The sequence below is a fragment of the Pan troglodytes genome, chromosome 12, assembly GCF_028858775.2.
Source record: "Pan troglodytes isolate AG18354 chromosome 12, NHGRI_mPanTro3-v2.0_pri, whole genome shotgun sequence".
NCBI classification, from domain to species: Eukaryota; Metazoa; Chordata; class Mammalia; order Primates; family Hominidae; genus Pan; species Pan troglodytes.
The window spans coordinates 48,659,792-48,682,198 of record NC_072410.2 but is presented as its reverse complement, the minus strand read 5'-3'; the positions used below and the strand labels follow the sequence as shown (position 1 = coordinate 48,682,198).

At 48.1% G+C, this 22,407-nt stretch overlaps 1 protein-coding gene across 4 annotated transcripts in view; it reads left to right on the top strand.

Annotated features, from left to right (window-relative positions):
* The window catches only part of TET3 (tet methylcytosine dioxygenase 3), a 120,995-nt gene that overhangs the window by 86,069 nt on the left and 12,519 nt on the right, over positions 1 to 22,407 (top strand). For all 4 annotated transcript variants that reach the window (XM_016948809.4, XM_063789711.1, XM_016948810.4 and 1 more), the window contains 6 exons: positions 279 to 369; positions 7,224 to 7,317; positions 14,556 to 14,764; positions 16,625 to 16,775; positions 19,654 to 19,743; positions 20,281 to 20,418. In XM_016948809.4, the coding sequence (XP_016804298.3) occupies positions 279 to 369; positions 7,224 to 7,317; positions 14,556 to 14,764; positions 16,625 to 16,775; positions 19,654 to 19,743; positions 20,281 to 20,418 (773 nt within the window). The remainder of the gene's footprint in view (positions 1 to 278; positions 370 to 7,223; positions 7,318 to 14,555; positions 14,765 to 16,624; positions 16,776 to 19,653; positions 19,744 to 20,280; positions 20,419 to 22,407) is intronic.

Below are 22,407 nucleotides of genomic sequence, written 5' to 3'. Positions count from 1 at the left end.
GAATCCCAAAGTGCTTAGATCACAGCTTTGACAACACTTGGTTTTATCAGATTTTTAAATTTTTGCCAATTTGGTCCATATGTGATGGTGTTTTATTGTGATTTTAATTTGTATTTCCTGATTTCTAATGGAGTTGAACACCTTTTCACATGTTCATAAGCCATGTGGGTTTCCTGTTTTCTAGCATGCCTATTAACTTTCCTGTTGGTGGTTTGCTTTTCTAAATTAATATTGACTAATTGATATTCCAAAAATGTTTACTTTCTGTGTTTCTGCAGAACAAATAGTGGAGAAAGATGAAGGTCCATATTATACTCACCTGGGATCTGGCCCCACGGTCGCCTCTATCCGGGAACTCATGGAGGAGCGGTGAGTGATACACAGATGTCCAAGGAGAAATGGGTGTGCTGTTAATGGAATACGGATATTAAGCACCTCTCATTTTTCATTGCCTTGTAATAGACAATATACAGAAAGGAAACCCTGATAACGGGCTTAGGGAAGGTTTACTGTGGGATCCTCACTTCCATTGTTTCTGGGTTTCTTTCATTCTGTAGGTCTGCCCAATTCATGTCCCCCTGCTTCTCTCTGTCTTGAAATGTTTTTATGGTTATATGGCTCTATGTCCTGTAGAGTTAGTTTCCTACATCTGAATTTTGCTGATAGCTTTCCCGTGGTATTGTGGTATCATTAAAAGTGTTTAACATGCCTCTATGTCCTATAAATTGGTAGTTAGACCGAAAGCCCTGATTGAGATCAGGTTATTTTTCCTTTTTTTCCAAAACTACCTCATAGGTGGAATTTTTTACCTCCCCTAAGAGGAATATAATGTCTCACTCCTGGCCAGTGGAAACCTACTCAGGTTGTCCCCTAAATCCTTTGGACAGGATCGTAGGAGTGTTTCACAGCTTTCTGGATTTCTCATATGACAAGATATCCTGGGTTCACATTGTACGTTTATCCAAGAAGTCCTGGTTCCTTTTATTGGAGGAAAAGGTATTTAGAAAACAGACTCTGTCTACTAGGGGCACTCATGACTACACGGGGGTTGTTCATTGTTTTTAGGCTGCTTATGTAGAAAGAGCTATGTTGAATCTGGATTTTTCATTTTTGTTACTGCTTAGTGATTATATACATCATGAGTTTATATTGACACTCCCAATTCAAATTCAGGACTCTAGGGTTTCTGTTTACTAGTTGTGGTTTTTGAGCAGTTCATGCAGATGGAGACTTGGAAACCCATGTGCGTGTCCACGGCAGGTAGTAAACACTCTAAGTTCGAGTCTATGGCTCAGGGGCTGAGAGCAGGGACTTGAGCCAGACTGAGGCCCAGTCCTGGCCCTGCCACTCACTGCTGAGTCCCTAGCAAGTTGTTCTGCTCTTCTGTGACTCAAGTTTTCTTATCTGCAAAATAGAGATGATGATAAAAACACACTGTAGGAGTGTCCCGAGGATAAACTGAATTGATGAATTGATGTGTGGAAACACTTAGTGCTTGTCATGAGTACTATGGAAAAGGTAGATAGTCATTAACTACCTCACAGACAAATGCACTGATTGCATTTTTTAGAACAAGCATTAGTTTTTTTTTTTGGTTTTTTTTTTTGGTTTTTTTTTGAGACGGAGTCGTGCTGTCACCCAGGCTGGAGTACAGTGGCACAATCTCAGCTCACTGCAAGCTCCGCCTCCAGGTTCACGCCATTCTCCTGCCTCAGACTCCCAAGTAGCTGGGACTACAGGCGCCTGCCACCACGCCTGGCTAATTTTTTGTATTTTTAGTAGAGATGGGGTTTCACCGTGTTAGCCAGGATGGTCTCGATCTCCTGACCTTGTGATCCGCCCGCCTCGGCCTCCCAAAGTGCTGGGATTACAGGCGTGAGCCACTGCGCCCGGCTGCATTAGTATTTTAATAATAAAAGCTAAGATGATGTAGACATAAGCATATGCTTGCCCATACATATACATACAGATAAGTGGAAAGCTGCGTGGCTTAGAGTTGTCGCAAATTTGGGAACCCCATTTTGTCTGACCATGAGAGCCAAATACTTTTTTTTTTTTTTTTTTGAGACGGAATCTGCTCTGTCCTCCAGTCTGGAGTGCAGTGGTGTGGTCTTGGCTCACTGCAACCTCTGCCTCCCAGGTTCAAGCAATTTTCCTGTCTCAGTCTCCCGAGTACCTGAGACTACAGGTACGTGCCACCACTCCAGGCTGATTTTTGTATTTTTAGTAGAGACGGGGTTTCACCATGTTGGCCAGGCTGGTCTCGAACTCCTGACCACAGGTGATCTGCCCACGTTGGCCTCCCAAAGTGCTGGAATTACAGGTGTGAGCCACCGTGCCTGGCAAGGAGCCAGATACTCTTGTCTGTGTAGCAGGAAACATGATTTTGAGCTGAATGACTATAACAGCTTCTCTGAATAAATAAAAGGTAAGATACATGGAGGACAGTGATCTGCAGTCATCACTCTTAATTTCCTAGACCATCTGGGAACATTTATATTCACCAGTCTGTAAATTCCAGCCTGGTATGAGGGCACTTCTGAGTCCATGAGCATGAGACAGATTTGAAGCTGTGTGCAGTGTTGTCGTGCTTGCCTGCATGTGCTCACATGCCTGTGTGTTGTAGTTTGCAGATTAGACCAGGCAGCTTCTGGGCTGGTGATTTTTGTAAGGAATCCTGACACTATCATTTGCTGCGGGGGAGTCAAATGAACAAGTTTGATCTGGGGCAGGTTTTTTGTTCTGGGGTATTTTGGGGTAACAATTTTATAAGATTTCCAGACAGCTCTCTTAAACAACTTTTCATTATAGAAAAGTATTTTGAAACAAGGATCAAGAGATCTTTGAAATTTGGTAAGATAAGGTTGAAATATGTCTTTTTTTTTTTTTACCCCCTGATTCTTTAAAAATAACAGCCAGCTGTAGACTCTTCAGAAACTGATCCAAGGGAGGAATTCCTCTCAAGACCAGGAATACTTGTGTTTTTCCTTAGCAACTGGTTTATTTTTATCTTAAGGACCTTGCAAATCATGTAACAGATTGCAGTTCCATCTTTACGTTGCCTGCTAGTAAACTTGGAGTCAGATTTGTGTACCCCATCAGGAGGAAGGTAATTTCTCATCTTTGGCCCATAGAACCTATTCAGGTTCATTCCTCTGGGTTTTTTGTGGGTTTTTTTTTTTTTTTGTCTATTTTATTTTGTTTTGTTTTTGACATGATCCTAACAAGCCTTTTTTGGATTTCTCATATAACAAGATATTCCAGGCTTGTCTCTCAAAAATACACACGAAACCCCACTGATTGTATTTTGTGTAGCAGCATACCTTTTTTTTTTTTGCCCTTTACTCTGATTTCATCACCTGTTAGTTTTATCTTATAGATATCTTCATAAGATCCTTTCTGGAACAAGGGGAGTAATGAGTGATTGATGCAAATCCCCTGGGTAGGGGTCTAGTTTGTGAATGGTAGGTCTAGGCTGTCTCTTTTCCTAGACTCTTCCTCAACCCTTTCTCTTCAGGACTGCTCTGCTGTCAGGAGTTGGCTGAAGGCAGGGAGGGGAAGTAAACTGAAATCAGGGAAACCTGGTTCTCTTAGCTTTTCCAGTAAAGATTTTGGAGAAAGGAGGGGAAGGTTGAAAGCAAATCCTAAAATGTCCCAACTTATTTATGAGTGTCATACTTTGTGGGTACCTAGGTCCTTATCTTCATAGATAATTGGAGTCAGTTGTCAAACTCGTATCTGAGACCGGTGCACAGCACAGAGCCTTGTGTGTTCTGTCTGGGAAGGAGATTCTCTGCAGCCTAGGAGTTCATTAAATGCTTGTTCTAGGAACAAAGAACCAACACTGCACTAGCAGGTTCTCTGAGATTTGGGGGAACTGGTCTCATTACTGTGTGACAGAGACAATCCTGAAAAGGCAAAGCCTCAGAGCAGTGGTTGTCAGACTTCAGTGGGCCTCAGAGTCTCTAGAGGGTTTGTTAAAGCACAGATGACTGGGCCCCACCTGAGTTTCTGACCCAGCAGGTCTGGAATGGGACCTGAGAATCTATGTTCCATTCCTACCAAATTTCTAGGGGATGCTGATGCTGCTGGCCCTGGGACCACCCTTGGAGAGCCAGTTATCCTTTAGAATAAGATGATTGGCTTGTATGATTAGTTATCCTTTAGAATAAGATTTCAGGCTATCTATGCAGACTTAGTTGAGGGTCTAATAGTTAATCTGAATACTAGAAGGGCCTCTTCATGATAGGCCAAAAAGTAAGGCACTTAAGAAGAGAAGAAAGAGCTAAAGTGAGAGTTGATTGGCTGTCTTTAAACACAAAGAGACAGTCAGTTCTGTTTTTGTTTTTGTTTTTGTTTTTTTAAGTCTAGCTGATCAGACAGTGCTTGGCCCTTTTATTTGTCTAATGCGAGGTTCACTGCAGGACATGTTTCTCACAGGGGCGGGATGGTGGGGAAGGTCCTGGTTGGAAAGTGGTGGCAGTGTCCTCAGCTCACCCTCCTGCGAGGAATGCGATAGTGCTTCCGTCTCAGCGAGAGGAGTGTGGTCACCTCAGGCTGTTCTCCCAACAGGGATCTCCACGACACACCAGGGGCCCAGGCCCTGCCCTTATGGGTGGCTTCCTGATAAATGCTTGTTGAAATGAAAGTTGTCCAGGAACCAGACAAAAGCAGCATTATGTAATCTTTTCCTCGTCATCCAGACCATGCTATATAAACCCCTGAGTCCTGTCTCCAAACGCTTTCTATAAGAGAACAGAGCCTTAGAATTTTAATGTTGTAATTATCAGAAACACTTTTCATCCTTTTGCTAAGATCTTGAGTGAAATAGAGAACATGGAACTCAGAGGAACCTTAGATCAGCATTTTAAAAAAATTTTTGTGGCCTGACAAGAGCTTGTTTTAAAAAATTAATTCATTAATTAAAAAAAATTATAAACTGTTCTCTTTTTCAATTACAAAAATGAAACAAAGGCTTTAAAAGTCTAAAGAACGAATAAAGCTCTAAAGTTCAATGCTTATTTTTCAATATTTTCTAAGGATTTACAAAGATATTTGTATATATACAGAGATAAATGTATTAATATGTATATAGAGAAGTTTTAAACCAAATGTGGTCCATTATACCCACTGTCTGTAGCTTGCTTCCCCGCCCCCCCCACTTAATTTCTTTCCATGTCAGTACATACAATTCTACCTAATCATTTTTGATGGGACATGGTTTTTCATTGCATGAAAATTGATATTTTTTGTGAAATTTATTATAATGTATTTAACCAGTCTCATGTTAGACATATAAGTTGTTTCATTTTTCTGTTGTTGATGAGACAGTGAATTATCTTGTTCCTAAAGCTTGGTGCATTTGTACGGTTATTTCTGGGGTGGAGATTCCTAGAAGTGGAGTGGGTAAGATAAAGAATATGTGTATTCTGAACTGTAGAAGCTATGATAACATTCATGCTCTATGAAATAGTATATTAAAATAACATGCCATGATCAAATTGAATTTATTACAGAAATACAAGGTTATAGTATGCTGTGTTAATTGCTCAAATAAAAAACATTCAATCATCTGTCTCCTTATGTGTTAAAAATATATTTTATAAAAATAATTCTTGATTAAAAATCCTTAGGACAGGAGACTCTTAGTAGCACCCTTCAAAGTAAGGAAATCTGTCGCTTTCCCAAAGTTAGCCAGTTTCATGCTCAGTGATGAATTGTTAGAAACATTTTCAGTAAAGTCGGGAAGAAGCAGAGATGCCCGCAAGCCCTTCAGAAACTTGGCCAGACCTGGCATGCGTGGCTCACACCTGTAATCCCAGCACTTCGGGAGGCCGAGGCGGGTGGATCATGAGGTCAGGAGTTCAAGACCAGCCTGGCCAACATGGTGAAACCCCGTCCTTACTAAAAATACAAAAATTAGCTGGGCGTGGTGGCAGGCACCTGTAATCCCAGCTACTCGGGAGGCTGAGGCAGAGAATTACTTGAACCCGGGAAGCGGAGGTTGCAATGAGCCGAGATTGCACCACTGCATTCCAGCCTGGGCGACAGAGTGAGACTCCGTCTCAAAAAGAAAGAAAAAAAAAAGAAGAAAGCCCCTGGCCATCTTAGGTGCTTTCTTTATGGCTAGAGCTATAAAGAATAGAAAGGAATAGGTGGCAAATGACCATTATCTGCAGGTGATATGACATTGCACCTGAAACTAAAAAACTGTTAAAAATAAGAAGATTCTGTAAGATGGCTTTTACATTATTAAAAATAATTACTGTTTATTGGACTCTTCCCTCATGCCAGGAACTTCAAAGCACTTTAAATAATATACTCCCTGTGGACTATTGTTTGATCTTTACCAAGCCCAGGAGGTGGGGATCATTTTAATCTCCATTTTACAGATGAGAAAACTGAGGCTTAGAGAAGTTTAGTAATTTGGCCACAGTTATATAGCAAGACAGTGGCAGGGCTGGCACTCACACCCAAGTCTGTCTGATGTCCAGGGCTGTGCTTAGACCACTGCTGCCTCTTTGTAGTTGTGTGGCCTTGGATAAGTCAGTTCAACTCCTGGGGCCATAGTTGCACCATCTCTGAATATAGTGTGGTTGATTAGACAGTCCTAGAGAGCTGGGGTTCTGAAGCCCTGAGTGTGTGGGGGAACCAGGGCAGGTGACGTGTGCAGGAACCAGATGTGTTTACTGTCCAGGGGAACCTCAGAGCTGGCGTTTGGGCTTAGTAGAGCCACTTCTCCCCAACCTCAGCTGTTTGTCATCATCATGGTCAAATGTCATCTAGGGATTATTCAAAGAGAATAATAAGGGTTCCCCCATTTATTTTATTTGTTATATTTATAAATAGCTAACTCTCAGGGTGACTCAGCTAACAGGGCTGGATACAAATGCCCATGTTTAGCCTTTGGTTTCAGTTCCCTTCTGGAGTTCGGAGGTAACGATCAGGGACATTCTGCTCGGCTGTCTTTCTGCCTTGGATCAGAGGGGGCCCGATGGGCAGGAGCAGAGAAGGGGCAGGTGAACCTGGAAGCCTGGAAGTGGCCGCTGTCTCTCCAGAGCCTTTAGGTACCAAATAATATTTAAACCTTTCTCTTTCTTCTCTGTTGCCCCCGACGGTAACCAGAAACTCAAACAAAAGCACACTGAGGCTGTCTTCTGACCAAAAGTTGTTCTCCTTTGGGGTTCTGCTGTGCTAATGGTGGCTTCTGTCTCCCTCTTCAGGTATGGAGAGAAGGGGAAAGCCATCCGGATCGAGAAGGTCATCTACACGGGGAAGGAGGGAAAGAGCTCCCGCGGTTGCCCCATTGCAAAGTGGGTGAGTGTTGAGCCCACTCAAGAGCCACAGCTGTGCCTGGTTCCCCTTGCTGCATGGCCACGGCTGTGCCTGGTTCCCCTTGCTGCATGTAGCTGAGCAGGCGAGGGCGGGGGCGGGGGCCAGGTGGGTGTGTAGGAGACAACATGTTGACTGTCCAGGGGAGCCTTAGAGCTGGAATCTGCCTCAGGGTTAGGATCATTTCCCCCAGCCTCAGCTGTTTGTCCTCATCTTGTTTAAATGCCAGTCCCCGAGTCTTGGGTCAGCCTTGGAACTGTGTTAGTCTTCACACTCGGCTCATCCTGTCCCCATGGCTCAGGGCCGGAGGGGTAGGAAGGGAAACTGGGGATGCTGTCATGACCCATTGATGGGCTCCACTGTGGACTGTCAGACTCCTTGTCCCCTTCCATGTGCCCTGGAGCTGCCAGTGCTTTTGTCTGCTGCCTGGAAGCCAGAGACAAACCTGAAGGCTAGCATGCTGAGATCCAACCTGAGGGAAGAGGCCAGGGCTCCGGGCAGCACTGTGGGCCAGTCTTGCCTCTGCCTTGCTTCTAAGCAGTTTCCTACCAGGCAACCTAGACATCTTCACAGGGAGAACATCAGTGACTCAGACCCCAAGTCACCAAACAGAGTCCTTCTGACCTTGCCCTCCCAGTCCACAGGGAGATCTTTAAATAGCAGAGCATCTGCCTCTGCAGAAGAAGTGCTGAGGAGGAGCAGCCAGGTTCCTCGGGTGCCTGCAAGCTCAGCCTCGCGCTGTGCTGGGCAGTGGGTATGGGTGGAAGACGAGGGCTCGGTCCCTATGTTCAAGCTGTTTGTGCTCTAGAGACATATGAAATAAAGTCGTGGAGACTGGGGTCGTTGAGAGGCAGACTTGATGCTGTGGTTCAGAGGAGGAGGAATGCTCAAGCTAGGTTTCCCGAGGTGAGCGTGCCAGGGGCCATGAATACTGGCCCGTTACTAGTCAGGCTGAGGAGAGGGAGGAAGCATTCCCAGTGAGGAGAATCATGTGGGCAAAGGCAGAGAGGCTGGGTGGACAGATCCGTGGCTGACTGTGAGGGAGGCGGGTAAGATAACCCCTGTCAGCATATGTCCATCTGTGCATGTTGTAGGAAATTCTGACATATGCTACAACATGTGTAGGACGTATGTGCCTGTTTTTACCTGGTATACACCCTGTGCCTTTGTGTCTTTGTGTTTGGTGAAAATAAAAGGTGTCTGAACTTGAACTACCAAGTTTACTATTTTTAGCAATTTTTAGTCAGCATTGCAGAATTATATACAACCAGAGAATCTGGAATCACTTAGTGTATTCATAAGTATGAAGAAGCAGGCTGCCCCTACCCTCTTGAGAGGTGGTCATTGCAGTGAGAAGTCTGATGTGGCTTATCATGGTGGGGTGTTACCTCCCCAGAGAACCCATCAGAGAAAAGACGTCAGCCGTAGAGTGACAGCTGCCCCTTTCTCCTGCTAATTCATGCAGTCATTGAGGAATTCCAAAGTCTTGGACATAAAAATGAAGATCTTGGAGCATAGGTAGAGTTGGAGACTTTTCCAGCTTCAAGACAGTTGGCCCCTTAAAGAATAGCTGGTCCTGTGGGTGGCTTAAAGAAGATGCATTTCTAGACCCCGGATACAGTGGTAAAGCGATAAGTCCTGGCCAGGGCTCGTGTGGCCCCACTGAGGGCTGGGAAGAGCACACTTGCCTGCAGACTGGGGCCAGTTCCTGGGGCTGGAAGAGGAAGGCAGGAGGATGGAGGGGCAGGAACTTTGTCCTCAGTATGCCATTGCTCTGGGGTCTGTGGACGGATGCCCAGAGCAGGACGCATGGGGCGCAGTGAACTGGAGGTTACATTCAAGGAGGGAACAACTCGTGGGTGTCACTGAGCCCTGGTGGGTGAGCATAGAAGGTGCTGATAGTGTTTGCAGAGGGTGGGACTTCCCATGAGTGAAGAGAAAAGGAGAGGAAATACTTTTTTTTATGGGAGGAGCAAATGGGTGGTCAATCACAGAACTATTGTAGTGGCAAGAAAACGGCAGTGCTGAGGGCTTTATTTTTTCTGGCCATCTCCTTTAGTGTGGTGGATTTCTGGGGTTTTCTTTTGGCTACACAGCTGCCAAATACCCTATGTTTTTTGGTAAGAGGGCTTGGTTTAAAGAGTTCCACCTCCTTTGGAAGTTGAAGAGGAGTTGGGTGCTCCTTCTCCCTGCCCTGCAGGGAAAGTGACCCACAGATGCTTAGAAGGATGGATTATTCTTGGTGGCAGTGTAGCGTCAGGAGCCCAGAGCCGGTTCTGTGGCCACGGGTGAGTGCAGGCATCTAGTGTCTCCTGTGCATGTCCCCACCCCGCCTGGTCCAGTGTCCAGAGCCTGGCTTTTGTTTTCCAACCAGGATTTGTGCCTGTGTTTCAGCCTCTCCCTAGCCCCCAGCCATACCTTCAGCTTAAAGCGGTGTACCTCACATGTTCTGCACTTGACTGGCCAGGATTTGGGGACACAGTCAAGGTACATCATGGGTGCCCAGCAAATGTGTGTTGAGAGGATGACCTAGGAAGCAGTGGATCAGCCCAGAGAGCCCTCTGATCATCTGTGATTTTAAGGTGGCCTGTACAAAATACGGAAGATTCCAGGCGTGCCCTGGTTGCACTCTGAAGGCTCAGAACAACAGAGGCATGCCAAAGGCAACACCTGGCAGCAAGATGGGCTCTGGGAAAGAACTCCAGAGATGCTGCCCGTACTGGTGTGTAAAGGTCACAGAGATCAGAAGGCAGGTACTTGTAGGCTCATTAGGGACACAGTAAAACAGACTTAGGAAGCTACAGGTGTTAGAACCAAGTACCGTGGTGGGAGCTGTGGGAAGACAGGGTTGGGGTTCTGCTGGGGGTTATGTTACTCTTGGTCTGGTGCTCAGGGAATTCTGCCTAGAAGCTGGATGAGCTGTTGAGGATCCTGTGGCTGAGTTGGAGCCATCTCTCTTGCTCTGCTCAGGTATGGATGTGTTTGTGCCTCTGTCAGCCTTTGACTTTGACATTTTGTGTTTCATCCTGCCAGGCTCCTTCATAGGAGTGTGGGTAGGGAACTCCTCTGTGCTGTTTTCTTAGTTTTTTTAGTGCACCCAGGGGCCTGTGAGGATGGGCCACAGATAGCTGTCTGCTTGTGTCTAATGACATTGCGTGTTTGCCATTTGGGAAACCAGAATGGCATGGCCTCAGTCACGGCCATGACTGGTTGGGTGACTTGTGTGCTCTGAATGCCTCACACAGTGTGTGATTGGCTGCATTCCCCCTGGCCAGGAGCAGAAGTTGACCATAGTGCCTCGCAAACCCTAGTCACAGAGACCATGGCCTTATCAGTGTCCACAGATGTGCGTCGATGCCCGTGATGCACTCAGCCTAATCTGCAGGAAGCCAGGCAATCATGTAGAGAGTTCTAACTCAGTATCTGATTTAATACCGTGTTCAGGTGTTACTGATAGCCAAAATACACATATCAAAAGAATAATACAATTGATGCTTTAGTGGGGAAGCACCGTTCTTGCCGTGCCTCAGAGCAGGAATTCATGGCCAGAGATGTGTTTTGTTCAGCATTGCAAAGTATCCTTTCAAAGTCTGAAGGAAATCCCGGCACATGCTACAACAATGGTTAGGACATTACATTAAGTGAAATAAGCAAGTCATAAAAGGATAAATACTGTATGATTCCACTTATATGAGGTACCTAGAACAGTTAAATTCAGACGCAGAAAGTAGGCTGGGCGCAGTGGCTCACGCCTGTAATCCCAGCACTTAGGGAGACCAAGTGGGCAGCTCACCTGAGATCAGGAGTTCAAGACCAGCCTGGTAAGACCATGTCTCTCTTTTTTTTTTTTTTTGAGATGGAGTCTCGCTCTGTCGCCCAGGCTAGAGTGCAGTGGTGCGATCTTGGCTCACTGCAAGCTCCGCCTCCTGGGTTCACGCCATTCTCCTGCCTCAGCCTCCCAAGTAGCTGAGACTACAGGTGCCCACCACCACGCCCAGCTAATTTTTTGTATTTTTTAGTAGACATGGGGTTTCACTGTGTTAGCCAGGATGGTCTCGATCTCCTGACCTCGTGATCCACCTGCCTCGGCCTCCCAAAGTGCTGGGATTACAGGCATGAGCTAACGCACCCAGCCCAGTGAGACCCTGTTTCTACTAAAAATACAAAAAATTAGCCAGGCGTGGTAGCATGCACCTGTAGTCCCAGCTACTCTGGCGACAGTGGGGAGAATTGCCTGAGCCCAGGAGGCAGAGGTTTTAGTGAGCTGAGATCATGCCACTGCACTCCAGCCTGTGCAACAGAGCAAGACTCGGTCTCAAAAAAAAAAAGAGAAACAGAGGCAGAAAGTAGAACAGTGGTTTCAGGAGGGGAGAATGGAGAGTTCCTTAACGAACAGAGTTTGTTGTGCAAGATGAAAAAATTTTAGAGATGGGTGGTTGTGATGGTTGCACAGCAATATGAACATACCTAATGCCACTAAACTGTGTACTTTGAAATGATTAAAATGGTAAATTGTTCGTATATTTTTCCACAGCAAAAAAAAAAAAAGAAAATTGGAGCACTCATGTTTTTGGAGAGGGATTTTATGTAAAATCTGGATTTCCGTTTTTTTCTTCAAAATTGGAAGAATTAGCCTCACTGGGCTGGAATTTCCCCCAGGCGGTAGTTGATGGCAATAAGGCCTGGCCTCCCCCTGTTGATGGGGCAGATGCTTTTCACTTTGCCACGGTCCACACCACCCACTAGTCTTGCATCCGGCCCACCTTCCTCATTTGTATTGCCTGCCTGGCTACCCCTTTCAGGGTCTCCCAGCACGACCCACTCGTGACCAGGTCTGTCTGCAACCCAGCATCTCCTGACCTCCAGACCCACTCTGGGGGGTATCCTTAGAGACCACTCAGGTGCTCTAAGGCAGTGGTCCCTAACTTTTTGGCACCAGGGACTGGTTTCGTGGAAGACCATTCAGGCATTAGATTCTCAAAAGGAGTGCACAACCTAGGTCTCTCACATGCGCAGTTCACAATAGGGTTCGTGCTCCTATGAGAATCTAAAGCTGCTGCTGATCTGACAGGAGGTGGAGCTCAGGCGGTAACGCCCGCTCGCCTGCTGCTCACCTCCTGCCGTGCAGCCCAGTTCATAACAGGCCACAGACCCAGTACAGGTCCGCACCCTGGGGGTCAGAGACCCCTGCTCTAAGGTACCTCAGCCTCAGGATGCTCCCAGTTAACTTGCCAGTAAACCACACCCATGCCCACTCAGTCTCCTGAGCCACAAAGTGTGGAAGTCACTCAGGGTTTTTCCTTGTCCCTCAGCCTCAGGAATCCATTCTTCTCCTGTTTTCTTACCCCCTGCCATAGTTAGGACTTTATTCATTTTGCTTGCATTATGTCAATGGTGTTCCAGCTGGTCTCCCCGTCTTGCCCTTCTCCCGATTTTCTGCCCCCCCCTTTCTAAAGCATGAAACTCTTTATGTAAGCCCCCTGCTCACCATCCTGCGTGGAGTTCCTGCCTCAAGGCCCTGCCCCTGGGCGTGACACTCGGAGCCCTTCCCAGTCTACCCTCATCCTTCCCCTGCCCACAGGCCCTCACATCTTATCTGGTCATGGAATTATCTGGCATTCTCTGGCAATTTTCAGCCACCTCCTTCCCCAGCTCCCAGGCCTCTTGGCCCTGACATCTTTTTATAAACCAGGACAGTGTTTAGGAATTAATGAGAACCCAGACCTCAGACCTGGATCCTGAGCAGCAGAGCAGTCGATGGCCAGGGCTCTCGCTTAAAAAAAAAAAAAAGTAGCTTTATTGAGATACAATTCTCGTACCATACAGTTCACACATTTGAAGCATATAATTCAATGGTTTTTGGTGTAGTACATTTTTAAAATTGTGGTAACAGTGTATAAACAGGCTGGGTGCAGTGGCTCATGTCTGTAATCCCAGCACTTTGGAAGGCTGAGGCAGGAGGATCACGTGAGCCCCAGCAGTTCAAGACCAGCCTGGACAACATAGTGAGACCCTGTCTCTTAAAAAATTTTAAAAAGTTAGCCAGGCATGGTGGCGTGTGTCTGTAGTCCCAGGTACTCAAGAAGGCTGAAGTGGGAGGATCGCTTAAGCCCAGGAGTTTGAAGCTGCAGTGAGCTATGATCATGCCACTGTACTCCAGCCTGGGCAACAGAGTAAGACCCTGACTCTAAAAAAAAAAAAAAAAAAGTTTGTGTAGAAATAAAATCTAACATTTTAACCATTTTTCAGTGTACAGGTTGGTGGCATTAAGTACATTCACGTTGTTGTACAAGCATCAACCTAGTCTATTTCCAGAACTTTTTCAACATCCTGTACTGAAACTCTGCACCCATTAACAATAATTCTCCATTCTCCCCTTTCCCAGGCCCTCGTAAGCTCTAATCTACTTTCTGTCTCTCTGAATGGAACTGTTCTGGGTGTCTCATGTCAGTGGAATCATGTACTATGTGTCCTTTTGTGTCTGGCTTATTTCACGTAGCATGTTTTTGGGGTTCATCCATGTTGTAACATGGATCAGAATTTTGTTTCTCTTTAAGGCTGAGTAATACTTGGTTGTCTGTCTATACCACGTCGTACTTACCTGTTCATCAACCGATGGACCCTGGGGGTGCTTCCACCTTTTGGCTGTTGTGAATAGTGCTGCAGTGAACGTGGGTATTCAGGGATCTGCCTGAGTCCTGCTCTCAGTCCCTCGAGTGTATTCCTAGGCATGGAATTGCTGGATCATATGGTAATCCTATGTTTAGCTTTTGGAGGCATTGCCAGACTGTTTTCCACAGTGCCAAGCCCCTTGCATGTTAACTAAAAACACACAGGTAGGCAGCATTTTCTCTGCAAATGTTTTAGGATAACATAAAAATCTGACTGTATTTTGGCTTACAATTTTTATCTGTGTATTTTTACTCCTAAGCCTATGTAAGTCATCAGCAACTTAGATTTTGTGGTAATTATTTTTTATTTCACTCTCAAAATAACTTTTATGTTTTTGTTCCCTAACAAAACATTTGTTCCTAATAATGTTCCCTATTTGTTCCCTAATAATGGTCTCTTAGCTTGTAAGGTTGCTGTCTTCAGGGCATGACATCCCTAGAACCCTGCCGTTAAGACCTGCACCCTGGGTCTGTGTGACAAAGGGAGGGGTGGCACCATGCAGAGGAGCATGGGTACCTGGCTCCTGCCCCTCACACCCTGCGTCCCTGCAGGTGATCCGCAGGCACACGCTGGAGGAGAAGCTACTCTGCCTGGTGCGGCACCGGGCAGGCCACCACTGCCAGAACGCTGTGATCGTCATCCTCATCCTGGCCTGGGAGGGCATTCCCCGTAGCCTCGGAGACACCCTCTACCAGGAGCTCACCGACACCCTCCGGAAGTATGGGAACCCCACCAGCCGGAGATGCGGCCTCAACGATGAGTATGTAGCAGAGGGCTGCAGGGCCAGGGCCCACCTATAGGGTCCTGGGCAGCAAATACAGGAGACTGCAGGCAACCCTGGGGAAGGCTCCTAGGGGCCCTCTCTGCGGCACTGTTTGTCCTGCACAGTTAGGACTGTGGTTGAGGAAGGCATATCCACAGATCTTGCTTGAGCTGGGTTCTAGCTCTGGCTCCGGAGGGTCTACTAGTTTGACTTCACCGTTAAACCCCAGGTCGATAACACTGGCACTAATGATATTAGCGAGTGTGAAGTACATGTGCCCCATAAATAGAAGGTATCGAAGATATTTACAAAACCTGCCCTTGGCCAGGCGTGGTCCATGCCTATAATCCCAGCACTTTGGGAGGCCGAAGTGGGTGGATCATAAGGTCAGGAGTTTGAGACCAGCCTGGCCAATACGGTGAAATCCCATCTCTACTAAAAATAAAAAAATTAGTCAGGCGTGGTGGCACACACCTGTAGTCCCAGCTACTCGGGAGGCTGAGACAGAAGAATCGCTTGAACTCGGGGGGTGGAAGTTGCAGTGAGCTGAGATTGCACCACTGCACTCCAGCCTGGGCAACAGTGAGACTCTGTCTCAAAAACAAAAACAAAAAAACCCTGCCCTTATCAGAGTTTTTCCCATTTTTAAAAATGAAGGTATATTTATTTACAATAAAATTCATCCTCTTAGGTATATAGTTTTGACAAATGTTTACAGTCACGTACCTACCACCACCACAATTAAGATATGCAACAGGGCTGGGCATGGTGGCTCATGCCTGTGGTCGCAGCACTTTGGGAGGCCAAGGCGGGTGGATCGCCTGAGGCCAGGAATTCGAGATGAGCCTGGCCATCATGGCGAAACCCTGTCTTTACTAAAAATATAAAAATTAGCCAGGTGTGGTGACACATGCCTATAATCCCAGCTACTAAGGAAGCTGAGGCATGAGAATCACTTTCACCCAGGAGGCAGAGGTTGCAGTGAGCCAAGATCGTGCCATTGCACTCCAGCCTGAGCAACAGAACAGGATTCCGTCTCAAAAAAAAAAAAAAAAAAAAAAAAAGACATAGAACAGTTCCATCTTCCCCCCGAAGTGCCCCATGCATGCCCTTTATAAGCAAGCCCTCTCCTAGCCCTGGGCAGTCACCGGTCTTGTTTCCTGTTCCTGTAGGTTTGCCTCTGTGAGAATGTCACGTAAATGGGATCATACAGGGTGTAGCTTTCTGAGTCTGGCTTCTTCCATTGAACATAGTGTTTTCAGTGTTCATCTGTGTTGACGTGTGTGTCAGTAGCTCGTTCCTTTTTATCAATGAGTCGTAATCCACTGTGTGGATCTATCACAGTTTGCTTATCCATTCCCCAGTTAGGGGCACTTGGGTTGTTTCCAGATTGTATTAAGCGTTAATTTTCATCTGAGTATACTTTGTTGAAAGGCCTGTTAGCATCTGGGCTATAGGAAATAGGCACGTTCAAACCCTGGGGCTCACATCATTTCCCTGTTCATATGGCCTGTGCTGGAGCTGGTTAAGATATTAGAGTTAAGGGAAAGTATAAACGTTAATGGGTTTTTACCATATTCTTCCCCCTTACTTCCGTAAACCCATGTGCTACTCCCAGCAACAGACTCAGTGTTAGACCTGCAGGCTCGCAGTGGCGCAGGCAGCAGAGGCTGCTTAGATCTGGCTTCCTACTCAAGGAAACTTGAGAAAGGGGTTGGGGGTGGGGAAGGATGAGTCTCAGTCACTGGGAGGCTGGTGGGTGCCAGGGCTCAGCAGGGCCACCCCTTGAGGGAGGAGGAATACTCCAGAACGAAGGGATATTGCATCTGTATCCCTGACCTGTGCTGTGTGTTGCAGCCGGACCTGCGCTTGCCAAGGCAAAGACCCCAACACCTGTGGTGCCTCCTTCTCCTTTGGTTGTTCCTGGAGCATGTACTTCAACGGCTGCAAGTATGCTCGGAGCAAGACACCTCGCAAGTTCCGCCTCGCAGGGGACAATCCCAAAGAGGTAAGCAGAGCTGGGCGGGGACCCTGCCTCCCATCCTTTCTCGCCTGGCGTCCTTCATGGTCCAGCGGGAGGTAGGACTGGCACGCCATGACTCAGATGCGCAGGAAGTGGAACTTGTTTTCGTTTTTTTAAAAGCTGACCTTATCTTGCTGTGAAATAAGGGGTGTGTGGAGGGCACCAAGTGTGAAAAATTAGACTTAGCAGTTACGGGTGCCCCAGGCTCTTCCAATGTAAACCATCTCTTTTAGGTAAATACTCCAAATATCGAAGACACATATTCAAATCGCTTGTCAGAATTTGGCCCTCTCAGAGGTCATTTCTCCCCCCCATCTTCCCAGGACACCTTTCTAGGTGTGAGGTTTAGCAGGAAAGGCGGTCTCCCGCATGTGGGCCATCCTCTGGGCCTTTGCTGTACTTCCCAAGGTATCTCCCACCCTGCCTGGCTGCCGGACAGACGTCTCTGGGCAGTCATCCGGGCCCTTGCAGTCTCCATGCTGGGGGCCTGGCCTGGTCCCTGGGCTCTGGACTGGTGTCCATACAGTATGACCGCTAGGCACGGCACCTTCTCTCTGCAGGCTCCTTACCCAGACCCCTGCTCTGCAGGGCCTCCCCCAGCCCCAAGACAGCAGGGGAAGGCGCCCTCAGGCTGTGGGGGCCGGAGCATCTGCTCAGGCCGCCTCCCCTCTGTTGTTTGTCCTCTGATGCCTGCATGGCAAAGGCCCTCCTGAGAGGCGGTCTCCACTCAGCTCCAAATGCAAGGAAGGCACAAGCCTATCCAGGTTGTCTGCCATTTTACCTTCCTCCTGCCTGGGCTCCTGAGCGGGTGGAGTGCTGGCTTCCTTTGCTAGGATACAGACAAATATCCAAATATGTGAACTCAAGTCGCAACCTTCCAAATCTCTCCAAGCTCCTAGTACCAGAAGGGCTTCCCACTTCCCGTGGCGCAGGGACACCCTCTCTACACCAAAGCCTATGTCACCTTCTGTGCTCTGACTGCCAAGCTTGGGTCCTCATAAGAAAAAGGAAGCATTTTCAAATTCAGAACTCTTTGTTTACCCCAGACCTGGCTTTTAGACTTAAATAGTCTAATAGACCTGTATGCAAATAGTCTAATTTGTTATTAGATTTTTATTTACGGTAAGATTCACCCTCCCCTACAAGCAGCAGATGTGGTTGCTTCAATGAATGGAGCCCTGGGGCTACCAGGACCTAAGAACTACTAGGAATGGAAAGACATTGGCTTAATTTCTCTCAAATTCTTTCCCTGTTCTACCAACCGCCACTTCCTGTGCTCTTACAATGTGCTAAGCACTTTGCCAAGCCCCTCATAGGTTTCTCAGATGATTTCACGACCCCTCCACCCCAGTGATCTAGGCACTGTTACCCCTCACTTTACAGATGAGGCAGATGGCTTCCTTAAGCCCATGTGGCTAGTTCATGGTGAAGGCAGGTTTGAAACTCAGGCCTGTGTGTCCCTAGAGCTCACAAGCCTCACCCCCTGCTGTGCTGGTGGCAGCATCTGGACATCAGGCAGGGAGGTGGCCTGGCATCACTGGCCCAGGCTGGCCTGGTCAAGAGTGGCTGGCAGCCCTGGCGACCTCACTGGATGTACAGCTGAGCTGTGGGTCTCCACCTTCCATTTCTCATTCTGTGTGCTTGGTTCTTTTTCTCTTTCCTCTCTTCCTGCTTTCTTCTTCATAAACCCTTTGTGCCTGTGCTCGTGGTGTCCTAGGAGCCCTTCAAGCCCTGCTTGTTTTCGGAGGGCCAGACAGAGGCTGTGGATACCTGGAACTCTCTGCCACATGTCACCAGGGGCTGCTGCTTCACGTAGAGCAGTGCTGTCCCACAGTACTTTCTGTGATGGTGGAAACATTCTCTGCTGTCCATACAGGAGCCACGTGTAGCTGCTGAGTATTTAAAATGGGACTAGTGCAACCGAGGGACTGAATTGCTTTAATTTTTATTAGAATTCAGGCCGGGCATTGTGGCTCACGCCTGTAATCCTAGCACTTTGGGAGGCCAAGGTGGTTGGATCACCTGAGGTCAGGAGTTTGAGACCAGCCTGGCCAACACGGCAAAACCCCATCTCTACTAAAAATATAAAAGAAATTAGCCGGCTGTGGGCACCTCTAATACCAGCTACTCGGGAGGCTGAGGCAGGAGAATTGCTTGAACCCAGGAGATGGAGGTTGCAGTGAGCCAAGATCATGCCACTGCACCCCAGCCTGGGTGACAGAGTGAGCCTCTGTCTCAAAGAAAAAAAAAAATTAGAATTCATCTGTATTTCTGTAGCTACATGTGGTTTGTGAATAACATTACGTAGTACGAGTCTAGCAGCTGGAGCTTTGAAGTCTGTCTGTATTCCTGGCTTATGACAGGCTCTGAGCTGGGCTGGGCTGGGCTGGGCTGGGCTGGGCTGGGCTGGGCTGGCCTGGCTGTGGAATTTCTAGCATGGATCCTGCCTGCCTTTCTCTTCCTGTCTGTAGCCTGGGAGGAAAGATCCACAGTTGTTGCTCTTGGCTTTTTCAGTCCCACTGTGCCGCACCTCTGACCTACGGTGTTCAGCACTCGAAAGCAAGAAGCGTCTGATATGTTCTGGGCTGAACTGGGCGGGAGCCTGAAGGAGCAGTAGTTTAGCAGTCAGGATGACTAGACCTTCAGGCCGTGGCTTCCACAGCTTTTCCTGGGAGCCTCAGTGTCCCCAGCTGTGAAGTGGACACAGCACCACAGCCCTCCTGAAGGAAAGGCCAGAAAGACACCTGATAACACCTCCCTCCCAGCCTCCCCCACGATGCTTCAGGAATGCCAATCCACTTCCAGGGTGCAGGGTCTGCCAGGCGGGGCTGCTCTGGATGTGTGACTGCCCCTCTCTCTGCAGGAAGAAGTGCTCCGGAAGAGTTTCCAGGACCTGGCCACCGAAGTCGCTCCCCTGTACAAGCGACTGGCCCCTCAGGCCTATCAGAACCAGGTAACGGGCCCTGGGCCTTTTGCTGCCCACATGTCACCGTCCACATCTCTGCTCAGGCTCTGAAGGTGGGAAGTGGGAGAGTGGGCTCTTTTACTCTCTTATGGGAAGAGCCTAGTCTAGAAGTAAAGCGATATGATGTAGTTCTTTGATAAAAACCCCTTTTTTACACCAGGCTACCTGCATCCCACACCGTCCCTCTTCTATCCTGGTCTTCTCCCTTCCCCTGGTAACCCATCCACCTCCTCTGGTCTGGTATCCACTGGTGAGGCCCGAGTTTCTCTCACCTGTCACCCTTGTATCTCCTAGACAAGGCAAGGGGACTTGGGATAACCCAGAAGGAAGTAATTCCTACAGGAGACTGAAAGTAACTTTTTTGTAGCTGGGGCCTCTCAGCCAGAAAACCTCCCTCCTGCAGTCGAAGGGCAAGGTGACTATCATCCTTAACATCCCTCCTTCCAAGACCTGGCCTCCCCAGGTGCAGAATCGGGGCCACTCACCTCAGGTCATGTGAGCACCTCTCCTTGGCTGTCTACACAGGTGACCAACGAGGAAATAGCGATTGACTGCCGTCTGGGGCTGAAGGAAGGACGGCCCTTCGCGGGGGTCACGGCCTGCATGGACTTCTGTGCCCACGCCCACAAGGACCAGCATAACCTCTACAATGGGTGCACCGTGGTAAGCCTGTGCCCTGTCATAGCCCCACCTGTGGGGCAACTGTGGGAGGGAGTCCACCGTGGTCTTTTCAGAAAGGCAGGCTGAGGGTAGGGAGGGACCTGGAGACAGGATCCTCAGAACTCTGGAAGGTTCCCTGCAAGACGGCCTGCCCTCGCCCACCTCCCAGAGAAAACCTCACCAGAAAACCCTTGAACAGACAAGGCTGGCTTTGTGTCTGTGTCTTAGGGGGATGCTGCAGGATGTAGCCCCTCAAGCACCTGGAGTGCCCAGTTATCTAAAGCGTGGGCCCCGGTCTCTGTGGACACTTGGATTTAAATGCAAACAAACCCTTGATTCATTCTTTGGACAAATGTGTATTGAGTACCAGCTGTGCCCAGGCACTGCTCTGCATGCTGCAGGATGAAACGGACAAAGTTCCTGCCCAAGTATGTGTGGGAATGTCCTGTAGCAATGAAGGCCAAGAGGGAAAAATGAAGTAGGGTGAGGGATAAAGCAACAGGAGATGCTGTTTTAGATGAGAGGCTGCTCTGAGGAGGGGATGTTTAAGTTGAGATGTGAATGGCGCAAGAGAGTGAGAGAGCCACTATCTGGGGGTAGAGTGCTCCAGGCAGAGGGACCAGCATGTGTGCAGGCTCCGAGCGGGGAGCAGGCTGGGTGTGTGTTCAGGGAACAACAGGAAGGGAGTAACTTACTGCAAGGGGCAGGGAGAGTGGGATTGGAGAGGCCTGCAGGGACCAGCTCACATGGAGCCTTGAGGGCCAGGGGAGGGTTGCGTGGTTTGCTCTAAGTGTGATGGGAAGCTGTTGAGGGCTTCTCAGCTGGGCAGCAGTAAGTTTGCATTGTAAAGTTAGACGCACTCCTGCTGCTGCAGTTAGAGAATGAGGTGTGTGATGGTGGGGGCAGAGTGAGGTGAACGGGAGGGAATAAGAGGAAGGAGGCGAAGGAGGAGGCTGGGGCAGCCATCCAGGCCAGAGGGGACACGGCTTGGGCAGGAGTGGGGGGAGGTGCTGATGGGACAGATTTTGGATGATGTGGAAGGGACTGCCAAGAGGATTTGCAGATGGGCTGGATTGTTATGTGAGCAGGACTTGAGGAGCACTCCAAGGCTTTTTGCTTCAGCATCTGGGTGAGTGTTGGTAACATGGACCGAGATGTAAGTAACAGGGGAAGGCTGAATTTAGGAGTAAGAAATCAAGAGTCCTGTTTCAAGATGCCTGCTAGACGTGCAGGTGGAGATGTGGAGTAGGCAGGGGGCAAGGAGGGTCTGGAGAGCACGTGGTTTATAGTTAGAGCTGTGAGGCCGACGCCATCAGCAGGGGAGTGAGTGCAGATGGAGAAGAGAGGGGGTTTGGACTTGGTTAGGGGCTTCCTTGAAGGGATGATGCTGGCTGTCTGCTCTGCCTTTTAGCCAGGTTCTGGGCAGACAGGGCTTCCAGGGGCTGAGGACGAGGCAAGGGCACCCGCACATCTGCCTGGAAAGAGGGCTCCCAGATTCCGAGTGTAGCTTATGCCCCCTGGGGATTGATGGACCCACCTCGGGATTTCATTTCTCCACTTGTTTTCTATCACTGCATCCAAGACTGAGAAGCAAGAAGGGGCAGCTCCTGCTGGCACTCTGTTGTGAGGATTTCTAGGTGAAATACACAGAAAGGGCATGCCCACAGTGTTAGAGAGACGAAGGAGCCCGGGGGGCCCTGGAAGGTGGGCGAGAGCAAGAGCACCATGAGGTGATCTGGATCGCAGAGCTTCTAGAGTTTGGGGTTGAAAAAAGGAGTATTTTCTTCCAAAATGAAAAGTATTGTTTTTTCCTAAACAAGACTCATTTTTTAAAAATTTAAATAATATTAAAAAGGTTGCCTGAAATCTCAGAGATAACCAGTTAGCAGTTTGATGACCATCCATTCAGACACCCAAATGTGTATGTGTGCACGAATGGCTTTATGAAATTTTACCCAAATGGGGTCACATTATATATACATGCTGTTCTAT